Source organism: Balaenoptera ricei, chromosome 3 (assembly GCF_028023285.1).
Source record: "Balaenoptera ricei isolate mBalRic1 chromosome 3, mBalRic1.hap2, whole genome shotgun sequence".
Taxonomy (NCBI): Eukaryota; Metazoa; Chordata; class Mammalia; order Artiodactyla; family Balaenopteridae; genus Balaenoptera; species Balaenoptera ricei.
In genome coordinates, this window is record NC_082641.1 from 117,239,327 (window position 1) to 117,261,593 (window position 22,267).

Here is a 22,267-nt window from a genome sequence, read left to right on the forward strand (position 1 = left end):
GAATGAGATACCGGGGAGGGCAGGTGGGCATACCTGTTGATAGCGTGCACTGGAGGGGGTGGTGCGCCAGCCAGGCGGGCACAAGCATAGTAATCTCCAATGGACTCAATGATGCCTGCTAATGTGGCACTAAACATTCCCAGGACAGCAGCCGCAGTCACTGTGGGAAGCCCCCACTGACCTGTATCAACAGGGAGATGGGAGGATGGATGCAATGAGTGTTCCTAGGTGGGTCAGGGAGTGGACTAGGCAGTACTTCGGTGGAGCAGCGGAAGGGGTAAAGAGATCTCAAGCTGGGGTGGGAGCTATACAGTTGTGGGAGCTTATTTGGGGTCACTTAGAGTCATAAAGCTGGAGTGAGACTTTGAGTACACCACCACTCTGCCTGGCACACTATAAATGTGCAGCTAATACTTGTTATGTCATCAGCTGGACTGGGGTCACCAGGGGCCTCACTGATGGTCTCAGTTGGAGGCAGAGGGGCCCAGATGGGGTTGCTCACAGGGGTAGGGGATGCGGATCCAGGGAGCAATAGCCACGATGTCGCCTCGGGCATCCGTTCGTGCCTGGAAGCCGTAGGCTGTGGGGTCTGAGGGCAGCACGTCCGTCAGGGTCAGTATATAGCAGAGCAGCCACACGGTCATGATGGCTAGCACGATCTGAAGTGGGAGTGGGGGGTGAGGGTTGCACTGAGGGCCCAGGAGGTCTTGGCCCAGGCTAACCAGCTCCTACCTTAGCCCTAGCCCCAGCCCGAGCCTGTGCCCCAGCCCCAGCTCAGACCCCGGCCCCCATCCCTGGCTAGGACCTCATCTCTGCCTCTAGCTCCCCTGCTGCCCCCGCCCTTTCCCCTGCCCTTGGCCCTGGACATAGGTCCAGCCCCTGCCCTAGCCCCAGCCCGAACCGCCTGTCAGCTCCTCACGGGAAACATCTTGAAGATCTGGATGCGGAAGAGAGTGAGGCCCTTTCCCCAGCAGTAGACAGGCAGCAAGAAGGTGAGATTTCGCAGGTACTGGGAGAAGAGGACAATCAGGAGAATGGAGCTGGGGACAGAAGCACAAAGAGAAAACGGCTGGTAGTCCGGGCAGGGGGCAAGAGCCAAGGCTAAGGGGGCAGGACACGAAGGGGTTGAGGGACTGGGGCTGGGCAAGGATCAGACCTGGTGCCCACTCACCAAGCTGAGATACCCCAGTGGGAGCCAGCTCGGTCACCAGCAGCTTGGAAGACAGAGAGACCAATGAGGGAGACAGTGGGGGTGACTGTAAGAGGCCCGATGTAACTGAGCAGGGCCCCAGGCAGCCCCATCAGCCCAATCACCACCTCCACCATACTGGACACCATGATTGCACCCTGGACCTGGAAAAGCAAAGATCAGCTATAAGTCACGATGTAGAAGCCATGACCTCTATGTTAAAAAAAAGGTCCTGGACCACGTCCTCATATCCCCCAATTCAGCAGTGGCCTTCCCTCCCAGCTAGTCCCACCCTCAAGTCCAGGTCTCTTCTAGCCCACGTGCACACCCACCTCTCGTATCCGTGGGTGCCAAATATGAGAGGTATCCAGGGGCAGACTCCAGTTACCGTAGATCTCCTCTGGGGGTGTAGACAGGAACACACACACACACGCACGCACAGGGAACAGAGACAGAGAGAAAGTAAAGATGCTGCCCTGAAGGCACCTTGGGGTATGGACATGGAGCAGTCGCCCAGACCTCTGGGCTCCTGGGGCTCCCCTCTCCAGTGCAGTCCCCAGAAATGTGCCCACCTTCTGGAGGGCATTTCCATCTATCCAGGGCCAGGATGGCTTTGGCTGGGACCAGAAATGCAAAGGCGCTGGCCTGGAACAGCGGCAGCCTGGAAAGAGAGGCACAGAGCAGCAGGGACAGGGTAGGAGGTGGGGAGGCAGGAACACAGAGACAGGGGAGATGGGGAGGGAGGGGCACAGAGCGAGGCACAGGGAGAATCACACACAGGGACAGAGACACAGAGGAACAAAGTCAAGGGCAGAACAGAGGGAAGTCACTGAGGCCCCAGGCAGGACTCTGTAACATTTTGGGGGCCTAAGAAAGAAAACAAATGGAGCCCCTGGTTCACAACCTGCTCCCTTTCCTTCTCAGCACCAGCTCCTGCACTGTGAGGGGACACGTGCACGGAAGTGGACAGCTCAGCTCCTGCATGCAAGCTCCACTCACAACCTTCCTTCATCTTCCCACCATACAAATGACCATCCTTAGGCCACCCAGACCTAGGACTGTGCACGCGGGGGCAGGGGGTCCCCAGGAGGACGGACCACTGAAGAGGCCCACACAAGCCCTGGCAGCAGGGGAGTGAGAGGTCCCAATTACCCAGAGTAAGGCTTAACGGAGGAGAGCCCAGCTAGGGCACGTTCCCTTTCCTTGAGGAACACCAGGGGTCCAGGGTGGGACCCCAGCTGCCTGGCTCTAAGGCTGGTCTGGAAGCAGAAGCAGCAGGTGGGGACAGACAGCAGCTTTTCTTGTCCCACAAGAGTCCTCTGAGACTGCTCCTGCTGTGTGGATCACTGCGTGTGTGTCTACGTGGGGTGGGGTAGGGGTGGGAGTGGGGCAGCTCACCGGATGCCCAGTGTGGTCTGGATGAGGGTGGTGATGCCCACACAGGTGAAGATGGTGCCAATGAGCTGGCTGACCATGTACTGGTCACGGCCCACACACAGCGCCTCAGCCAGGAGGAAGGGCACAGCGATGGTGCCACTGAAGCAGGTCAGGTAATGCTAGGGGTGTGGGGAGAGTGCATGAGGCAGGGCCCACGGAGCTCACAGGGAGGCAGGGGAACCCTCACAGTCTTCACGCCTGCCTCAGTGGGCCTGAGCCCGTGCCGCCCCTGCCAGTGTGCCCACCCAGGACTGATACTCCCATAAGGCATTCCCACAGAGCGACTGCTCACCTCTCTGGGGGTTACTAATCTGCCCCCAAGTTATTCCTGCAGCTTCTGTGGAGTGGGTCCCCTTCCCTGTCACCAGCACTCCGCCTGGCAGGTGATACCTCATCCCTTTCAGGCCCCGTCAAGCCTCTTCCCCACCCCTGCTTGGTGACAGTCACTGCTTCTGACCTTAGGTTTCTCTTCCTGTTACCCAAGATGACCTCTTTGGCCAGGGAGGGGGCTGGGGAGCAGGCAGGGCAGGGGTGGGAAGGCCCTGGGGAGACGCCCACCTGGAAGCCCAGCAGGACGCACAGGTACCAGGGCGGCACATCCTCAATCTTGTACAACATGTCAGACTTGGGCTCTTTGCACAGGGCCGTCGGGGGGTCCTTCGTGGAGGTCCCTGCTGAGCCCAGGGACTCATGCTGGGGGCAGCAGACAGAAGTAACTCAGCGTGGAGTGATGGGAACCAGAAAAGTCCATTCTGCTTCAGAATCAATTAGGTAGCCCGAGTGGCCTGTCAGCTCCTCAGAATGGGGTCCCCACCCTCCCTCAATGCTCATCCACCCAGCTACCCCTTGGCCTGGCTACACCTGGCTCCCACCTCACGCTGCTTTGTGCAGGGATGAGTCCGCTGTACTGGCTCCTGGAGCCCTCAGAACCTGGCCTTCTAGCCAAGGGAACGGGCCCATACGTCACAAGGCCGGGGGCACCAGGAGAGGAGGCCAAGAGGGCTGGAGACTGTGACAGGCCCTCTTGGACGTACTCTGGTCCCCCCTCTGTCCCTTAGAGGTCCTTGGAGTGTCACTAATGGGGCGGTAGGCTGGGCCCCTGCCGGCCCCCAAGCTGGAGTGAGCCAGTCCCAAAGAAGAAGTCTCCTTCACCCCACTGCCACCCCACCCCCTCCCCCAACTACCACATTCCACCTGGGACAGTCACTCTTGATCCAGTTCATCAGAACCTTTGTCTCTGCCCTCCCAGGGAGCAGGACTGCTCAGGCCCCCAGCCCCACCCTGCCCCCACCCGCTCCCCTCATTCCCCAGCACCTGTGTCTGGCCCTCAGGGTCCTCCTGGGCCCTCATCTTTGGGGCACAGGTGTGAGCAGTTCCTGAGGAGAAGAAGGGATGGCTTTACGAAGGCCAAGGAGGACTTTAATCCGCATAGCCGACATTGTTCGAAGTAAATCTGTAACCAGATCTCCAGCACTGATTGCGAAAGGAGGGCCCAGGCCCGGGTAACGTATTAACTCCGGCCATAGCGGAAAAGGCCGCCCAAGCCTCTGCCACATTTACCTCCCGAGCACACCCTCCCTTGCCCGCACCTGAGCCTGGGCACAGGACAGGTATTTTCTGAGAGAGGGCTGGAGTGGGGGTGAGGAGCGGACGGCCTTGGAAGTTTACCAGGCCCTGGGTGAGGTGAGAGGAAAGGGAGTGAAAATGGGCACATATTATGGTACACTCTGAATGAGGCTTTTCCCCGCTTATTAATCAAAAGTTAATCATTATCATCATCATAACCCATCTCGTTATTTAGGAACAACTGCGTGCCAAGCAACATCTGTGTATTGTCATGTTTAACCCCAGGCGCTGGGTGCCATTAACCTCTTTTACAGCTGAGGAAACAGATTTAGGAGATGTGATCTGACCAAGGCCACACAGGTAGCAAGGTTTTAGAAAACCATTCCAAAAATTCAGGTTGGCCTGAACTACTGAGCCCACGCTGTTAATTATACATTAAATGTCAGAAAGGGCTACCCTCCCCACCACCTCCGCTCGCCCCTCAGGGTCCCGGAGGCACAGAACAGATGGGCCTCCGGAGAAGGAGATGCCGAGGCTAGCCCGGTCTTGTCTGTCCTCTGTGTCAGGACAAGGATTCCTTCCCTTCCCCTCCCAGTCAGGACCGGCTACGTAATCTGTAGGACCCAGTGCAAAATGAAAATCTGGGGCCCCTGTTGCAAAAGTATTATAAATTTAAAAACAGCAACAGCAGAGCATTAAACTGATTTGTGGGGCCTTTCTAAGCACTGGTTCCTGCGTGACTGCCACACAGCCACTGAAGCCGGCCTGGGCCCGGCCTGTCTTCCCCTCCTGGGGGCTGGGGAGAGCCCAGGGGCTGAGGGTCCTCAGCCGGTGGGGCCTGGGCCTGAGGTCCCTGGCTCTGCTCCCTTCTGTGCTGCCCCAACCCCATTAGGGTCCACCTACTTGTGGGTCGCTGTGCCCATGGCCAGGCCCTGCCCCAAGGCTTCCCCCGCAGCACCGCTGTCCAGCTGGGTAGCAGCTTCATGTCACAGCCCCGAATCCGACGGCCTGTCCAGCCTCCAGCCCGTTCCTCTGTCCACTCGTCCTCTCCTCTCAATTCCTGGCTCCTGCTCCCAGGTTCCCAAAGTCATCTGACCAGTTCGAAGCCTCTACTCCTTGGCACTCTCCTCCCCACCCTCTCCTCCCTGGTACTTCCCAGGGGCTGGGGAGACAGCCCTACCCCTTCCACACATTGTCCGTTGGACCCTCGAATCAACCCAAACCACATACCACACACATGGAGACAAAGCCGGGAAGTTGCACATGGTCTGATACGCAATCACACAAATGGACCCGGAGCACCTAGCCTCTGATGCAAAGTGTCTCTAAGTCACTCCACAAAAACACAGGGCCACGCAGGTGCACGTCACAGGCTCCCGGCTCCACACCTGATACTACTGACTGCTCAGCCAATTCCTTGGGCCCTGGCTCTCCTGGTGCTTAAGAGTTCTCTCCTGAGGGCCAGGAGGAGGGGCCTCAGGCAGATGGGGAACAGGTGATGGAACGTAGGGGGCTGGGGTGCAGAGTGGTAAGGGCCTGCCTGGGACACCCCCATTCCTCCAGCCCTAACCTTCCCCCACTCCCCAAATTTGAATCCCCTCCCAGCCCTGCCACTGCTCAGCCTGGGACTCTGCCTGAGCCTCTTTTGTTGTCTGGGCCCCAGTTTCTGCACCTGTCAACAGGGTATTAGAGTGTCTGTTCTGTCCACTTTCCAGGGCTTCGGAGGATCAGAGACACAAATGAAACTGTAAGCTGTAGCACCACTGACCCCAGACACCCAGACTCAGGTGCGAACCAGGTGGAGCTCTTTTCTCCGTTTCTAAGAAAAGGGCCCCAGGTGAGAATTTCTGGGGAGAGCAGGACGTAGAGCCAAGATACTGAATCCAGCCTGTTCCTGGACCCCTGCCCTGCCCTGCCCTGCCCTGCCCTGCCCTGCCCTGTCCCAGTTGAGCACCGAGGGCTCAACCATGCTAGCTGGGGTCAGAAGCAGAGTCTAGAAAGTGAGCAGCTGCTGGGTGTAGACCCAGGAAGACTAGTGTTCTGGGAGGGGCACAGTAGCACGCAGTGGTTGCAGTGGGTATGTCCACAGGCAGCCTGCTTATGGAGTTTTCCTTGGCTTTTTCTTTTCTCTCATGAGGGATCTGGGGTTTCAACCGTTCAGATAGCTGGTTCCATATGCCTTTGACAGCTCACTCACATTTCCAGCCATGACAGATCTCACTTACCTCTGGGAAATTGTGGGGACGTGTATCTGGCCCTCTCTAGGAGGGACATCAGCAGAAACACCAATGTCTATCCTCCCAGCCCCCCAAGCACCTTTTGCAGAGAGAAGGATTCGAGGTCACTGGTTTTATTTGAGTCCAGAGGGGAAGGTCTTGGCCGCCCCCCAGGCCCCAGGGCCCAGAAGCTGGAGGAGGGAGGGAGAGTGGCAGCGCAGAAGAACAAGGCCGCCCCGCCCTCCAGGCAGCCTGCTGAAGGGAGGGGACAGATCCAGAGGAAGCCCAGCTCCCTTTAGGGGCTGACCAGGAAGGGGAAGGAGGAGTTGGACTAGAGCTCTGCCCTTGTGACTGGTGCCTCCTCTGAGCAGGCCCCCCGGGGGCCTCCACACAGCAATGCCTCCAGGGCCCCTTGACCTTGTTGGTGGGATTCATAGATCTGGTCTTCTCCAAACTCCCCCAGGTAGTGAAAGCATGTCTTGGAGAGCCTAGGGGAGCCCAGGAGGAGCCTCAGACTCTGCCCGGCCCACAGTGGGGCAGACCAAGGCTCCATCCCACCCCAACCCTCCAGTCATCACCTGGTGGGCCACGGCGCCCCCATGATGATCACACTGATGCTCGGCTCCGGCCCCTTGTTAAGTCCTGGGCCCATGAGACGTTTCATCTGGTCCACTTCTCCAACTCCGTAGCTGGAGGCAGTGGGAGGAGAGGGAGACAGCATTAGTGGAGCCCGTCACCACATGAAGCTGGGCACACTGGGCATCTGCCAAGTTTAGTGCCCAGATTCTGATCCTCCTTGCTGAAAAACTGAGGACCAGAAAGGGGAAACTCCTGGCCCAAAGTCACACAGCAACCTTGTCTCCTGGCCACCTCACCCTTCTACTTGCTCCCAGCTCCAGAGCTCAGACTCTGTCCCAGCCAGTCCCCACCCTTGGGCCAGAGCCCTAGTGGAGTGTGTGTGGTGTGTGAGTGGGAGAATGAGAAGCCCCACTCATCAGCCTGCCCCTGGAGGAGGGGGGCAGGGGCCAGATTTTCAACTCACCCCTGCCAGGTCTGGGAGCAGCTCCGGTCCAGGACGTCTGTGTATACCGACTCGCTCAGCTTGCCACGGCCCCCGGAGTCCAGGGTGTGAAGCTTGGTCTCTGCCTTTGTCAGGTGCTGCCACATCTGGAACAAGGAGGGGTTGAGAACCAGGGCTTCAGAACTGCTCAGCGTGAAAGGAGGGGTGATGGGGGGGAGAACAGAAGCCTGGGTCTCTGAGAAAGAACGAGGCAATGGAGCCTTTTGAGCAGGAAGCACCTGTGAGGCAGGCTTCACGGCCCTCGCCCAGGTCCAGAAAGCTGGGACCACGCCAGCTGAGGCAGGATCCGCTGCCTTGGGATGGGGGGTGGGTGGGTGGGTGGGAAACACTGAGGTGGAGAATTAGGCCTGGGCATTGAGGCCCCTCCCCCAGGGCACACCTGCCCATCAGCACACACCATTTGAAACCACAAGAACAAGGAAAGAAAAAAAAAACCTCCCAGTCTTCAGTGACACGTGTACTCATAGCCCCCGTGTGCGTGCACATGCACGTGCACACAGTCACACAGACACACACAAGAAGTACTCAGGCATGCGTGACAGATTTGTATGTGAACTCAAGACACACACATGCTCATGGACTCATGGGATCGACAAACATGCACACGTGTACACATACACCAATGCTCCCCAGTCATGCTTTGGGAAGGAGTCCAGACTTAAGGGTGGTCCTAGTAAGGGAGGAGTCCGAGAGGACAAGCTAGTGACTCCCTGGTGTCCCAGAGGTCGCCTGCTCTTTGTTGGGCAGACAGATAGGTAAACTGAAGCAGGCTGGTGCCGGTGAGGTGAAGATGGCAATATCATGGAAGCCTGAGTCTAGCTCGATGCCTGGGTTGGGGGAGGGTGGGTGGTGTTTGGGGATCCAAGGCCAGCGGTGGAATCTGAGGTAGATGGAGGGGTCTGGCTTGGGTGGGGGCCTGGGTAGGGGTAAGAGAACTGCTGGCGGGGCGGCGAGGGGGTGGGGGGCTCACCTGGTAGGCCACCGCCCTGCAGGCGTCACAGCGAAGGTGAGCAGGCATGTGAGCTGAGAACTTCTCTTCATCGTCCAGCTCGGGGGCGGTGGCTGTGAGCGGGGCCCTGTCCCCAAGGCCCCCTGGGATGGTCCAGGCCCCCAGCAGCAGCAGCAGCAGCAGCAACAGCCTCATGGTCTGTGGAGCTGGCTCAGCGAGCAGGGCTGTGGTTGGGGTGCAGGGGCGCACGTGTGTCCGCGCAGTGGGGGTTGCTGCAGAGAGCCTGCCCCAGACCAATGGGGAACCAACACCTCACCCTGACGTTCTCTCCCTTCCCCCAGGGCCCTGGAGACACCACTCGCGCACCTCCTCTCGTGGGACCCCGCCTCCAGCCAATGAGGCAAGGAGAGGGGCTGGGCCTGGGCGAGGACACATGGTGGCTGATAGCTCTCATGTCCTGGGACCTGAGCATATGGCAGGCACTGTGCTGAGCCCCTCGGGGAAGGAGGTGGCTGGTTACTGTCATCTTAAATCTACCCCTGAGGACACAAAGGTTCAGAGAAAAGTGACAAATCCAAGGCCACACAGCTAGAAGGGCTATGCTGAGATTGGAACCCAAGCCTGGTTGACCCCAAGGCCCACTGGCCACTCAGCCACTAGGAGAAATGAGGCCCCAGGCGTGGTTGCCAGCCAAGGCTCCCTCCCTGAGAGGCAAGTTCACTGAGGCAGGGACGCCACAGTGTATGAAAGACACACATGGTCCCCTCCCCCAGGCCACACCCAGGCATGAAAGGGCAGTCTGGGGGTGTTAAGGGACCGCAGCAGGAAATCAGACACCTTACACCAGTTGTTCCAGCCATAGTGGCCATTGGGTCAGCAATTTATTGCACACCACAATGCGGTGAGGGGCCCAGGAGTGGCCCAGGGCCCTCCTTGCCATCAGGACCAGCATCTCCAGCCACAGAAAGATGTCCAGGTTATTCTGACTCATAGTTCTCTCAGTCAGCTTCCAGTTCAAGGCAAGGGGGCAGTGACTCCAAGGGATCCAGGCCCCCCAGAGGCCTGGAACTTAAGGAAGGCATTGATCTCCATCCCTGACACTGCTTCTAATGGTAACTGTTCTTCCCCAAACTCATCACATCACATACCAGTCCCGCAAGGCCCAGCCACTTCACTCAGAACTCTACACAGACCCCCACGCAGAGCACCTCCCACACCATGCATCTCCTTCTGCTCTCCTCAGAAGCTCCTGGAATCTCAAGGCAATTGGAACACAGGCCCTGGGTCCTGTCCCTTCCTATGCTGTGGCCAGCCTGCAGAGCCAGCCCCTCCCTAGGTATGGTTGCCACACCTGTTACCAGGGCAGTGGAACCAGATGAGGGCTCCTCACAGGGGCATCCCTTCTTTTGCCAGCCCTAACCCACCCTCCACCCCACCCAGAGAGATCAAGAGTCTCCTCTGGGACAACAGCTCAACCATCCTCCTTGCTTTTAAGTCTTTCCTGACGACGCACTCATCTGTCCCCCACCCTCGGTAGGAATGGCTGGAACCTCCACTCCTAACCCCAGGACCAGCCAGTTCAGCTCTGAGGGCTTAAGACAAGCCAAGTCAGAGGCTGGGGTTGAGGGGAGAATGAGGGGCGGTACTCCCAGCTGGAGACTACAGTCACCTCCCCACCTTCCCCGCAGTCCCCCCACCCCAAGTCCTGGGCTGACCCTCCAGAGCCCCTCCCGTATTACTTCCCTCTCCACCTCCACCACCTGTCCCCGCAGCTCCCTCTCTCAGATGAGACTCACCTAGGGCCTGCACTAGCCACTCTCCCCTGCAGCCTCCCAGGCCAAGGCTCAGATCCTCTTGCAAAGAGTAACAGATTTGATAGCCAGTGTCTTTCTCTCTTCATCCCATCAGTGCTCACTAGCCTGCTCCACCTCTGCTGGGCCCACCTTCAGGGAGACACAGACAGCTCACTACCTCTGGGGGCAGCCCTGTCCCCTGCAGCTCCCATTTCCTGCTGCCCCTGAGGAACCCCATCACCCCCTCAGGTCGGCTTCTGGGGCCATGTCCTGGGATTTCTCACACTACCAACTAAAAATTGTCACTTGCCATCTGCCTCTACAAGGATGAAATCACTAGCCAGTGCAATCGCTGACCTTCAATACACGCTGAAAGGAGTTCTGGGCAGAGATCAGGAATGAGGCCCTCTGTGCTCTGGGAAAAACTGGCAGAAAAGGCCCTTAGATAGTCAGATATTTTCAGGAGAAGGTTTTATGAGCCCAATTTCTTGCATCTTCTCATAACTAGAAAAGCACTAAAGTCATTAATGGACATCTACTCCTTGTGACTAGCAGCAACCTTCTGCCAAAATGTGTGCTTGATTGCCTGTATGCCCCTTCACCAAACCCACATATATACTGACTCCCCCCACTTACCTCTTCAGAGCAGTTCCTCAGTGCTGAGAGGCTGTCTCCCAAGCTTATAGTTTTCATTTTGCCCCAAATAAAACTTAACTCACAACTCTCACGTTCTGCATTTTTTTCATCCCACAACACACACACACACAGCCCTCCAACACACCACACTCTGGGAATGCTTGGGAAAGGGGTATACGATTTTGTCGGGGGGAGGAAACAGGCAGCCATTTCCTGAGCTCCAGCTCCATCAGCGCTGGGGGTCTCAGATAAGCACTCTGAAGGTAACTTCTGGTCTGAAGACTGCATGAGATGGGTAAAAGAAAGAGGTGAAAGAAGGAAAAGAGGGCACAGGACTGGATGCCAGAACCTCCAAGGCCATTAATGGGCCCCAACACCATGGGGATCAGGCCCTGGGGCCTCACACGGGGAACAAGGAGCCCTTGCTCGGCTGGGCGGGACCCAAGCTGGAGGGTGGAGCACAGAGGAGCAGAGGAGGCGCGGGGCTGGGGGTCCCGCTCACTGGCAGGTAGTACATCCCGTCCAGGGGCCCCGCCTCGGAGGCCCAGGGTAGCTGGGGGCCGCTGAAGGCCGGCGGACCCGGGGATGGTGGCAGTGAGAGGCCAGGGATAGGCCCATAGCCAGGCGGGTAGAGGCCGGGGCCCAGGGCCAGCGGGGTGTAGACGCGGCGGGGTGGCACCGAGGGCGAGGGTGGCAGCAGCACCTCCACGTACTGCCCGCTCTCGGGGTCGAAGAGCAGCCGCAGCCGAGGCTGCCTCGGCGCCTCCACAAAGTAGTAGCGGCCGCTCTCTGGGTCCACCAGGACCTTCCCCGGGTGCGCGGCCCCGGGCGGCCTGCGCGCCCCCTGGGAGGGGCCTTCCGGGGACCGGTCCATGGGAGGCGCCGAGGCGGCGCGGGCCTGGGGCGGGGCCGCTCTGCCAGCGGACGCCTGGGGCTCCCGCGGGAGGGGCGACTGGACCGCAATCGCGGGCTCAGGGGCCATAGGCGGCGTCTCCTGTTTCGGTGCTATTCCAGGGCTCGAGTTAGGGTGCGCCTGCGGGGAGCTGGGGCGGGGCGGTCCGGGAGGTTGGGTCCCTGTCGGCCCTATCGGCGACTTCTGGGGTGATGTGCGAGCGCCGCCTAGAGGGCTGGTACGACCCTTGTCGTCGGGGACCAGGCGCTGGGGCTCTGCATCCCTGTTCTTTCCGCCAGGACCGCGCACCACAACTCCCTGGGTTCCCTCCGGCCGGCGGCCTAAGGCCAAGGCACCAGGCAGGCGGATCTCAGTGCGCGCGAAGGGTTTCGCCGTGCTGTTCTCTGCCCTCCGCCGCAGGACCCCGTTGGGCTGCGTAACGTCCCGGGGGACTGTGTCTGGGGTTGGCTCTGGGGTCTCGTAGGGGTGTGGCACGACCGGCAGAAAGTCCTTGAGAAAAACGGAAGTGTAGTGAGCCGGGGCGGGGGCCCCTGGTGCCTGCAGCTCTTGTGTCTTGGATGCGCCGCCTTCCTCCCCGCGGGGTTCCGCAGGAGGCGCAGGCAGCCCTGAGCCTGGGGTGCTTGCCGGGAAGCTTGGCGCGTATGTGGTCTTCACCATCTTGCGCACGTCGCGGGGCCGCGGAATGGCCACGCGCGGGCGTCCCGAGGCCGCTTCTCCAGAGCCCAAGGCTTCCGGGCGCGCATCGGCATCCAGGGTGCCCACGAGGCGACTGAGGGGCAGCTGGGGTGCAGCCACCGCTGGCGACAGCTGGCTGCCTCGGAAGGCAAGATCCGGCATCTCCCGCGTGGACGGACTCTGCGCCTCTGTTAGCTCTGGAGTCTCGGGTGCAGATGGCGTGGGTGGCACCAGTTCCTCCTGGGCTACGCCATTCATAGCTTCCCGCGTAGACACTACCGCTGAGCTCTGCACTGTGGAGTCCCACGTCTCTTGGGGCGATGGGCTCCACGTCCCAGTAGGACGATCTGGAGTCTCCCATGAGGACAAGGTTGGCGGAGACGGGCTCCTACTCCCCTCAACTGTATCCCCACCTGCCGCATGCGGAACCTCCCACGAGGAAGGAGCTTCGGGGGATGGGCTTCTTGCACTGGCAACACCCTGATTCCACTGGGAAAGGGTCGGAGGGGAAGGGCTCTTTCTGCTGACAGTTTCAGTGACAGCAGCATCCTGATTTCCCCATGCGGAGGATGCCTCGGGGAGCGACGGGCTACTCACCTTCCGGATAGCCCTATTCCACGGGGACAGGTTCTGGGGCGAGGGGCAACGAGGACCCCGCACGGTCCCATTTGGAGCTTGCCACAGCGGGGATGGGCTCCTCGGTCTCACAGCCTTACTCGAAACCTCCCGGGGGGCCCTAGACTGGGAAGAAGGACTCTGTGCCCTCAGGACGGTTCGATCCGGAGTCTCTCGCGGGAACCGAGTCTTGGGTTCCTGGTAGTGCGCCTCCTGGATCTTCTCCCCAGACTGCAGGAAGATGCTGGAACTAACTGGACCCAGCGGCTCGGTCCCGGGCGCGGGCTTGTCGCGCCGAATTGCGCGCTCACGGAGGCTAGGCCACGGTCGTGGGGCCCTGGCGGGGGCTGAACTATAATGCACACGAGGTGGCCGAGACCTGGCCTCCTCCAGGGCCACTCGAGTACTGCGGGGCGTTTCCGGGGTCGCAGGCTCTGGCGGTACCGTGGGTCCGAAGGTGGCGCTGCTTGGGGCAGGGGTCGCGGGACTCAGTTTTCTGGCCAGCGCCGTCTGCACGAGGTCCGCGGCAGCCTGCAGGCGGCCCAGAGACTCGTCCAGGGAGCCGGTGCGCAGGAACAGTCGCGGGGGCGGCGCGCTGGCCTCCCGTGGGGGACTCCGGGGCCGGGGGCGCAGCTCGATCTGACGTTTGGGCACCGTCCGGGGCCTGGCAGGCGCGGCACGCTCCTCCAGCGCCACCTCCACACACTCGAACTGCGCTGGGGTGGCAGGGCTCGGCCCGCGGGGTCGCAGCTGCAGGTAGGTGGCCCAGCGGGAGCCACCGTCGGGGCCCTGGGGCTGCGGTTCGGCAGGGATGGGAGACGCGGAGCCGGGCGGAGAGAGGCTGCGGAAGGTCCGCGTCGTGAGCTGTTGCACCTCGCTATCCTCCGCGTCGGAACGGCTGAACAGGGGCCCGGCGCCGAAGATGACTTCCATCTCCCCCGACGGCAGCATGCGCAGCTGGGGCTGGGGTGGCCGCGGGCCCGAGGCCGGGCCTCGCGGGAAACCCGAGCCGGGCCCGAGCTGCTGGCGGCTATTCTGGGCGCTGACGGACAGGCGAGGCTGCGCGCCCTCCCCCAGCACAGGGGCCACCGTGGGCCAATTCGCCCTGCCCTCCGCGTCCGGCCCAACGTCCGGGGGCTCTGGAGAACCCGGAGCCGTGTGGTAGGAGCCTGACGAACTGGAGGAGTCCTGGCGCCGCGCGGGGGCGGCGGGCAGCCGCCCTGGGAGCCCGGGCAGGGTTGGCGGGGCGAACGCGGTCAGCATGCTGGGGCCGGACGCCGCGCACTCTCTCCCTCGCATTCGCCTCCGCTGGTGCCGCGGAAGCCCGCACTGTCCCCGCCCCGCCCGCGGGTGCCGTGGGGTCACCGCGCCTTAAAGCGGCCGCGTCCGCTCCCGAGACAGCGGCGTAGGCAGCCAGAGAGACCTGGGCCCTGGGTCCTACCCTCCCGGACCCCTTCTCCCGCACGGCCGGAGAGCCTGGGGTGGCATTCCAGGCTTTGGTTGACAGGAAGGTGAGGGGAGGGCAGGCATCCAACTTATACCCAGGAGCTAGGCCCAACTCCACTCATCCATCACAGGTGACGGAACAGAGGCTAAGCAGGGACCTGCCTGAGATCAAGCACTATGGCATGTGGATCAGAGTGTGAGCCAGGAGACCAGACAACTCAGGTCTTGCTAACAATTTCATCTTTATGTCAGCCCCCCGCGTCTTCTCATCACTGCAGTGCACCCCTCCTCCCTGGCCCTCCCATAGTCTGTCGCTAGAGCTCATAAGGGTGCATCCCCCCCCTCACCTTTGATAGAGGAGCATGGCTTGGAGGGCTCCCCCCACTCCAAAAGTTGTACTGGGGCCTCAAAAAACTGCTGTCCCTGGTTGGACCCACTGCCCTTAGTGGAAACCTAGGCTGGAGGGGACGAGGGGACAGTTCTAGCTTTTCAGGCTGCCAGAACAAGTCCCAGATGCTGATGTGGCATCTCTTAGGAACCTCTGGGGTAGCTCTGGTCCCTTCTCTAAAGCCCCTCTGAGGCAAGAATAGCTCTGTGCTCCCCCATGCACTCACAAGGCCCTCATTCCAGCCCCTGCCACCTCAGGACTTGCCCTGGGGACAAGTGCTGATGGGGAAGCAGCCACCACCTGTCATTCTCCTGGGACAATGACAATGGGCACCACTTGCCCTTAAACTTCTGGCTTCAAGGTCCTGCTATGACTCAGGCCCCAGCTGGCCCTGGAGCAAGAGCACTGGCCCCTCCTACGCATTCATTCTCACACTGACCCAGGAAAGGCTAGACTTGACAAATCTGACTCAGCCTCCCTTGAGTGGGACCCCTGCCTGGGGTGTCCCCTTGATCACTTAGGGCACATTAGTGATGGCTTCTGAGAGGATCAAGCCTGTCCATCACATCCAGCCCTGCATATGCAACTTGAGCACGTCATAGCCCCTTCACACACTGTTACCCCACCTTAAAAATAGACACAGCAGAAGAAAAACACACACACACACACATACACAGAACACACCATTGTCCTTTCCCCTTCCTCCATTTGTGCAGACTAATAAGCTGTTTGGGAGAAGTGTAAGAAGGTGCAAATGTGATCCACAGGTACAACGTTCTTGTTATGTGATGGAAACTGATTTCCCAAATTCACTGTGGTCCTGGAACCCACCATCTTTGAACTCTCCAGTCAGGGCTTCTCACAGACACATACACAACACATACACACATAGCCCTTCAAGTTGAGAGAGTTAAATTTACCAGGGCACTGGGGTAACCAGGGTTGTTTATGTAGGAAGGAATTTAATACCAAGAGTAAGAAGGGACAGTGCCTACTAGACAACCAAGTAGTCCTTCCCTAGGCTACAACCCCACACCCCCATGGGCCCCCACTACTACCCAAAGGAGGGAGGGAGGGGAGTAGCAGGGGCTGGAGACTCAAGGAGCATCCATTCTGAACACAGCAGTGGCCTGACAGGTGGTGGTCCAAAAGGCAGGCAGGGAAGAAGGAAGGAGAGTGTCTTTTGCCTTTCACCCTACCTCTTCCCTGGGGTCCAGGCCACTGTGAGGCCTCAGGGAGGTACCCACAGGGATTGGAAGGGTCAGGATGGGGACCACCACAGCAGAGAAGGCAGAGGTTGGGCATTACAGCCAGATGACAGGAAGGAGACGACCATTTTATTTTTCCCTGGGACGCTGGCGGCTGCGGGTCTGACGCGTCCCCGAGGCTTTCTTATGCTTCTGGTCCAGCACGTGGGCCATGTAGTTCTCCTGCTGCTTCTGGATCCGGATGTCAGACACGTGATTCCTGCAATGGAGCCGGCTGGGCATGGGCTGGGGACAGCCCAAGGGTAGGGACCAGAAGTCTGGCTCCCCACTTCCATCAACAACCCCCAGCCTGGCCTGGACCCCTCACCTGAAGATCTCTTTCTGCTGGCTGATAACTTGCTGCAACTCCTTAATCTCATTCTCTTTGCCATTAAGTATATCTTCTTGCTTTATAATGTGAGACTCAATTTCTGTGGGGGAGAGAGGCAGGGAGGAGGAGTGGTTCCCATCCCATGAGCTCCTTCCTGAAATAAGGCATTCCCTCAGGGGTCTTTTCAGAACTTGGCTCCCCCCACCCAGGGGTTGTCCAAGAGGAGTTGCTAATACCTTCGTAAGAATGAGTTTATTATGGAGTCATGATGGGGTGGGAGTGGAGGGCACAACATCTTGATGAATGTGTCAGTGACTTTACGGCTTTATTCTGGACCAGGTAGCTCACATGAGGGCAGGCAAGAGCCCTTGGAGATAGATGGTCAGCCCTGCCCAAAAGCAGGAGGATGAATGGCTCCTGCCCTCAACTCCTGCAGCTCTTTACAGATATCACCTCCTTGGCAAGACCCTTCTTAGTCTAAAATCACAACCCTTCCCAATACTTCCTATCCCCTTTTCCTGCTTTATTTTCCTTCTTAACACTTATATCTCACAGACCATACATTTTGCTCATTAGTCTTTTCCTCTACTAGGATATAAGGTCCACAAGGACAAGGATTTTTTGTTTTATTCACGGCTTTAACCCTAAGGCCTAAAATAGTACCTGGCACGTACTAGATGTACAATACTTTTATTTGTGGAATGAACAGGATGTCCCCTGGGCCTTTAGGTCTTAGAAACATCACCTAGTTCAGTCATTTCAATCCAACCAGACATACTGAGGACCAGCTGGATGCCCAGCCCTGTGTTAGGGCTTCAGGGGAGAAGACAGGATCCCTATTCCACAGGGCGGGTGGGGAGGACCCAGGGAGATAGTGGTGGCAAAGCTTACCCCCAGATTAAGTGCTCATTAGAAGCAAGCGTAAGTTTTGTGTCTTGGGTTAAAATCCATTGAGGCTGTAGGGATCTGGGGTTGCTTCATTTACATAATGTCCCTCAGGGAGTCCTGGAAAATTCTGATCCTCAAAGGAAGAAAATCCTACTGCTTTTAAAGGCTGGACGAAGATTAACTAGAACATAAGCCCTGAAAATGCAGAAATACTGAAGCAGTGAAGGTTTCAAAAGAGAAGATCTGATAAAAAGTTAAGGCACACGTTACAGAGAGACATGGGTGAAGGAAAAGAATGAAAACATGGGCTCACTGGGTCACAGGACCAGGACTATTGAACCTCCTTCCCCGGGTCATCCAGTGAATCCAAACTGATTGCTTGTGAAGTTCTTATGGGAAAAAAGTATCATAAATGTGTTTGAATTTTTTAAAATAAATGCGAGCTAAATTTAGAATAAACGGCACCCAATGAGAGAATGGTTAGAAAAGCCTTTTGAGAAGAATAGGGAACTATGTGAGTGTAAAACTGGAACCATGCAAAGGGAGGTGGGGGGGTGGGAGACAGGCCAGAGGGTAGCTCAGGTCACCAGGTCTCCTCAGGTGAGGGCTTATGCCCGACTGGAGGAGTTCAGGACATTCTTGGGGGAGGCGGCCAGGCTCCTCCCCGTGACTCACACACCCTCCACAAGCAGACGCAGAGCCCCGAGGCCCTGGCTGCTCTCTAGGAAATGTCCTAGAGGAAGGGCCTCTAGCAGCACCAGGAAAGAACCCTAGGTTCCTTTTAGGGAAGTTGGGGGATGTCCAGGGAAAGGGGAAGGACTAGGAGACCAACATCCTTGGGTATGGAGGCACTGACTGCCTGTTGGTCTCCAGGAGGTCCTAACAGGAGCTCTTTTTCTTTTTATTTTAATTAATTTATTTAATTTATTTTATTTTTGGCTGCGTTGAGTCTTCGTTGCTGCGCGCGGGCTTTTCTCTAGTTGCGGTGAGCAGGGGCTACTCTTTGTTGCGGTGCGTGGGCTTCTCATTGCGGTGGCCTCTCCTGTTGCGAAGCATGGGCTCTAGGCACGCGGGCTCAGTAGTTGTGGCTCACGGGCTCTAGAGCGCAGGCTCAGTAGTTGTGGCGCACGGGCTTAGTTGCTCCGCGGCATGTGGGATCTTCCCGGACCAGGACTCAAACCTGTGTCCCCTGCATTGGCAGGCGGATTCTTAACCACTGCACCACCAGGGAAGCCCTAACAGGAGTTTTTGATCAAACAACCATGAGGCTTGTTAGTCCACTTGGCCAGATCAAGATGGCAGCCTGCTGGCATCTTTCCAGTGATAGTACTCACCAGGGGAGAGAGAAGGCTGCACTGGTGGGTAGGGGGTGCCCAAGGCTCCAGGTGGGGGCCCATCAGGAGAGACACTGAACCTCTTTTGGGCTTGAATTCTGGCCTACTCAAAATGAATGCTGCAGTGAATGAAGGAAATGTCGTATATGGAATTCACATCTACTTCTTAAACTAGGTAAGGGGAGTTTAAACTTAAACTAGGTAAGGGGAGTTTAGCATTCTGGGAAAATGAAAGGGGGTCCCAAGGTCTCAGGACACTGGGTAGCTCACTGAAAGTGCCCCACAACTCAGAGCACCAAATGAGCCAACAAGTGGCCACAGGCATCTGCATAGAGCAGACTTGAAACCTAATGGCCCACAGACATATTTTCCTTGGCCCATACAATACTTAAAAAATTTCTAAATCAGTTGCCAACACTAAAAAGTCAGAAAAGCTTCCATTAAAATGTGGTTTCCAGTTTCTTTTTGAAGATCTGACAGTACTGGGCCCCTATTCCCATGGCAGAGGTGCTAGGCCCTTGAGAGGGGGCATGGTTCTCCACATTACCACAGTCCCCACTCCTCCTATTGGGTCCCCAACACTGAAACTAAGGGTCAGCTTCCACACAGCACTGTGCTTGCCCCGTTGTTCCTCTGGTAACAGAGTTATGAGTAAAGTACACTATTTCTAATAGTCACCAAAAGTGGGAAAACAAAAAGGTGGACTAAGAAGGTCATATGTTTCAAGAAAAATGGGAGCGAGCCCATTCCTTTATGGCCATGAAGAATACTGTACACCAACTACTTCCCTCATTTCCGTGGCCTGCCTGGTCCCTGAAGGCCTTTGCGAAGGTGTAGCCCGCCTGGGCTTGCCTGTATCCTCAGCCAGGGACAGAAGTTGGGGTGAAACCCTGCTCTGGACACAGGCACTGGGCTGTTAGGGAAGAGCCCACGTATGTAAGCATGGGAGGGAGCGCGGGCCTCCCGCCTACCATTGCACTTGGTGATGAGCTGGTCCTTCTTGCTGGACTCCTGCAGGGCTCTGCTCTTGACACTGGAGAGCCTGAGTGGAGAAGATAAGAAAGGGTGGGAAGGCTGATGGGCAGATGGGACCCCCAACCGTTCCCCCACTACCAAGGCCCACTCACGCCTTTTCAAAGGCCAGCTTCTCTTTCTCCAGCTGTTTAGACAGCACCTCTACCTCTCCGAGGGCAAACTGCAACTTCTCCTCTTCCTTGGCCAGGAGAACCTTGGTCTTGGCATGGGCAGCTTTCTCTTCCTGCAGGGGCAGCAGCAGTGACCTCATTACCCCAAGCCACGTTGGGTCTGCTAGGCTCCCTTAACCAGCCCCCTTTCTCAGAAAGGCACATAGAAGCCAGGGTACAGGAAGATTCTGTCCTTACTCCTGGGGCTGGAGGCTCTCAGAGGCTAATACTCAGTGACTCTACCCAATCACAGGGATCCTGGGAAATGGGGGAAGCTTAGAAGCTGACAGAGGCCATCACTTACCACCAGCTTTTTCTCCACTGCCTGGAACTCTTCTTTACTGACAAAATTTTCGTCCTGGAGAACCATCTGCAACAGAGCCTGGCTCAGGGAAGGGCTGGGGTGGTAGGGGTTTCTCTAGGGACCAGGACTGAGGATAGATAATGGGATGCCCAGGGCACCTAGGATGACACTGGGGCCCAGAGAAGGGAGAGTTCATTCCACAAGATTCACTGATGCTCAGCTCTACGTCCTGCCCTCAAGGAGCAAGAAGTCTCATGGAGAAGACAGCCCATGGCCACCACTTCTAACATGGTGTGTGCTATGATGGAGGTTCCCAGAGGAGGCCCCTGACCCGGCCTGGGGAAGGGTCAGAACAGCTTCAAGGGAAGGGGATGTCAACCTGATATCTGACTGCTAAATAGGGGTGGGCCAGAAGAAGAGGATGGAAAAGAAAAGTGTTCCAGATGGTGAGAACACACATGCAAAGGCCAGCTGCCAACAGAAAGACGTGGGCACCTAAAGGTATGCAGGTAATTCAGTGTCCAGAGCTGCATACTACCGTTAAAGAAATAGATGTGAAGTCAGTTTTATATGTCCCCACCTTCTTACCCAGATAAAAAACAAAACAGAAAAACCATGAACTCCAGTTGGCCAGGATTTTACCATGCCTGTCCATGTAATCTGTGGCTCCAATGCTTTGCACCCATGAACGGGGGTTTGATCAAAAAAGCAAAAGCAAAGGGACATAAAGGGGTTGGAAGCCCTTAAGTCAACATGTGAAGAGCCAATTCTGTGCTTACTGCACTCAGCATGGGGAGGGGATTCCATAATAGTAAGGATGTTATAGTTACTCTGCACACAAGGGCCTTGGGAAGTCAGTGAAGTCATCTGCAATTAGAAATGAGGAAATTGGGAATTCCCTGGCGGTCCAGTGGTTAGGACTCCAGCTTTCACTGCGAGAGGCCGGGGTTGGATCCCTGGTCAGGGAACTAAGATCCCGCAAGCCATGTGGCGAGGCCAAAAAAAAAAAAAAAAAAAGAAATGGGGAAACTAAAGCTCAGTGAATAGATGGGCATATCTATCAGGCTCTGCACAACCAGTCAAAGAGAGTAGGAAACAATTTGGCTTTGACTAAAATTCCCTGGTAAATATTCACGAGACACTGCCCCCTTTTGGCTCCACCTCTACCAGACGGAACACATCTGGGCCCCGCCTCCTCGTGATGACGCTATTGGCAATGTGCTCTCGGCCCGCCCCTGGCATCGGGACAGGGTCTGGCCCCGCCCCCACCACTTAGGCGTCCAGTCCGGCATCCCCCAGCTCTTCTGGCTGCGTACCACGTTCCTCAGCTGCTGGATCAGTTCCTCCTGAGACTCAATCACGTCTCGCAGTTGATCGAAGGCGAGACACACTGATCCTGACCCTCCCGGCGACCACCCGACGGGCGTCGCCATCTTTCGCCCCCGCCAGCTCGTTGGAAATGGCTGCCGCGGGTTGCCTCCCCGCTGACGCCCACCAATGAGAATGAGACGCCACAAAGCACCCTGGCAACCGGGCGGGGACTTCCTTTGTTAGCAGGGATGGGGCCCGCCTCTTAAAGGAGCCGCTCTCTTAGAGGAGCCGCCTGGGTAAGAGAACCTCCAACACCGTTAGTAATTTAAGTTTATAGGGAATTTGCACATCTATTATATGATATGTTTCTCACGCAGTCCTGAGGAGCGGGCAGGGCCCGGCTTATACTTACTGTAAGGGCTGAGGAGCAGGCAACACTCAGACACCAGCCCTCAGCCTTCTCCCAGGGCCCATTAAACTGCAAGACCCTGAAGCAAGGGTCAGCTGAGACAACCCCTGTATATTTAGCTTCACATGTCTCTTTATTCCACTCTAATCTCTAAATTTCCCCCATAGTATGAGACTCCAGCCTCCTGTGATCTTTATTCCTCCTAGGAACACACTTAGTACTTAGGGGGCCTGAGCCTAAGCAATGAAGGGAAGCTCAAGAATAGAAAAGGAGAGTGGCTTCACCCAAGATAAGAGTCCTCACATTCTGGTACCAGGCTCTGGGCAGCCTGAAGAGCCTGAAGAGATTAGAACTG

General features: G+C 57.5%; 4 protein-coding genes across 14 annotated transcripts in view; all 4 read right to left on the reverse strand.

The window, feature by feature from the left end:
- SLC23A1 (solute carrier family 23 member 1) overlaps window positions 1–5,780 on the reverse strand; it is a 16,446-nt gene extending 10,666 nt beyond the window's left edge. The window contains exons 1-10 of one of the 4 annotated variants that reach the window (XM_059917210.1): window positions 5,096–5,780; window positions 3,941–4,002; window positions 3,185–3,319; window positions 2,588–2,745; window positions 1,762–1,850; window positions 1,522–1,589; window positions 1,172–1,353; window positions 920–1,040; window positions 503–659; window positions 34–181 (exon numbers count right to left, since the gene is read on the reverse strand). In XM_059917210.1, the coding sequence (XP_059773193.1) occupies window positions 34–181; window positions 503–659; window positions 920–1,040; window positions 1,172–1,353; window positions 1,522–1,589; window positions 1,762–1,850; window positions 2,588–2,745; window positions 3,185–3,319; window positions 3,941–4,002; window positions 5,096–5,177 (1,202 nt within the window). In that variant the 5' untranslated portion in view covers window positions 5,178–5,780. Of the gene's footprint in view, window positions 1–33; window positions 182–502; window positions 660–919; window positions 1,041–1,171; window positions 1,354–1,521; window positions 1,590–1,761; window positions 1,851–2,587; window positions 2,746–3,184; window positions 3,320–3,940; window positions 4,003–4,215; window positions 4,369–5,095 lie in introns of those variants that run through there. The other 3 variants (XM_059917211.1, XM_059917213.1, XM_059917212.1) reach the window with 3 other exon arrangements.
- Window positions 5,781–6,157: 377 nt separating this feature from the next.
- Window positions 6,158–10,338, reverse strand: MZB1 (marginal zone B and B1 cell specific protein). 2 transcript variants are annotated; one of them, XM_059917216.1, is made up of 5 exons: window positions 10,235–10,338; window positions 8,460–8,721; window positions 7,451–7,575; window positions 6,987–7,097; window positions 6,158–6,896 (listed from the first exon to the last, which is right to left on the reverse strand). In XM_059917216.1, the coding sequence occupies exons 1-5, from the start codon at window positions 10,336–10,338 to the stop codon at window positions 6,740–6,742; spliced, it is 759 nt and encodes a 252-aa protein (XP_059773199.1). In that variant the 3' UTR covers window positions 6,158–6,739. The 2 variants fall into 2 exon arrangements, with proteins under 2 accessions (XP_059773199.1, XP_059773201.1); XM_059917218.1 differs by having other exon boundaries at window positions 8,460–8,662; window positions 10,235–10,307.
- On the reverse strand, window positions 9,286–14,461 carry PROB1 (proline rich basic protein 1). The gene is made up of 2 exons (XM_059917215.1): window positions 10,868–14,461; window positions 9,286–10,381 (listed from the first exon to the last, which is right to left on the reverse strand). Exon 1 carries the CDS (start codon window positions 14,367–14,369, stop codon window positions 11,268–11,270), a length of 3,102 nt encoding a protein of 1,033 aa, XP_059773198.1. The 5' UTR covers window positions 14,370–14,461; the 3' UTR covers window positions 9,286–10,381; window positions 10,868–11,267.
- Window positions 14,462–15,846: 1,385 nt separating this feature from the next.
- On the reverse strand, window positions 15,847–21,664 carry SPATA24 (spermatogenesis associated 24). Of its 7 annotated transcripts, none has more exons than XM_059917220.1 (6): window positions 21,509–21,661; window positions 20,193–20,258; window positions 19,832–19,962; window positions 19,676–19,746; window positions 16,480–16,582; window positions 15,847–16,371 (listed from the first exon to the last, which is right to left on the reverse strand). In XM_059917220.1, exons 1-6 carry the CDS (start codon window positions 21,623–21,625, stop codon window positions 16,242–16,244), a joined length of 618 nt encoding a protein of 205 aa, XP_059773203.1. In that variant the 5' UTR covers window positions 21,626–21,661; the 3' UTR covers window positions 15,847–16,241. The 7 variants fall into 7 exon arrangements, with proteins under 7 accessions (XP_059773203.1, XP_059773202.1, XP_059773205.1 ...); XM_059917219.1 differs by having other exon boundaries at window positions 16,480–16,636; XM_059917223.1 differs by lacking the exons at window positions 15,847–16,371; window positions 16,480–16,582 and adding exons at window positions 17,157–18,412; window positions 18,705–18,823 and having other exon boundaries at window positions 21,509–21,662.
- Window positions 21,665–22,267: the final 603 nt, after the last annotated feature.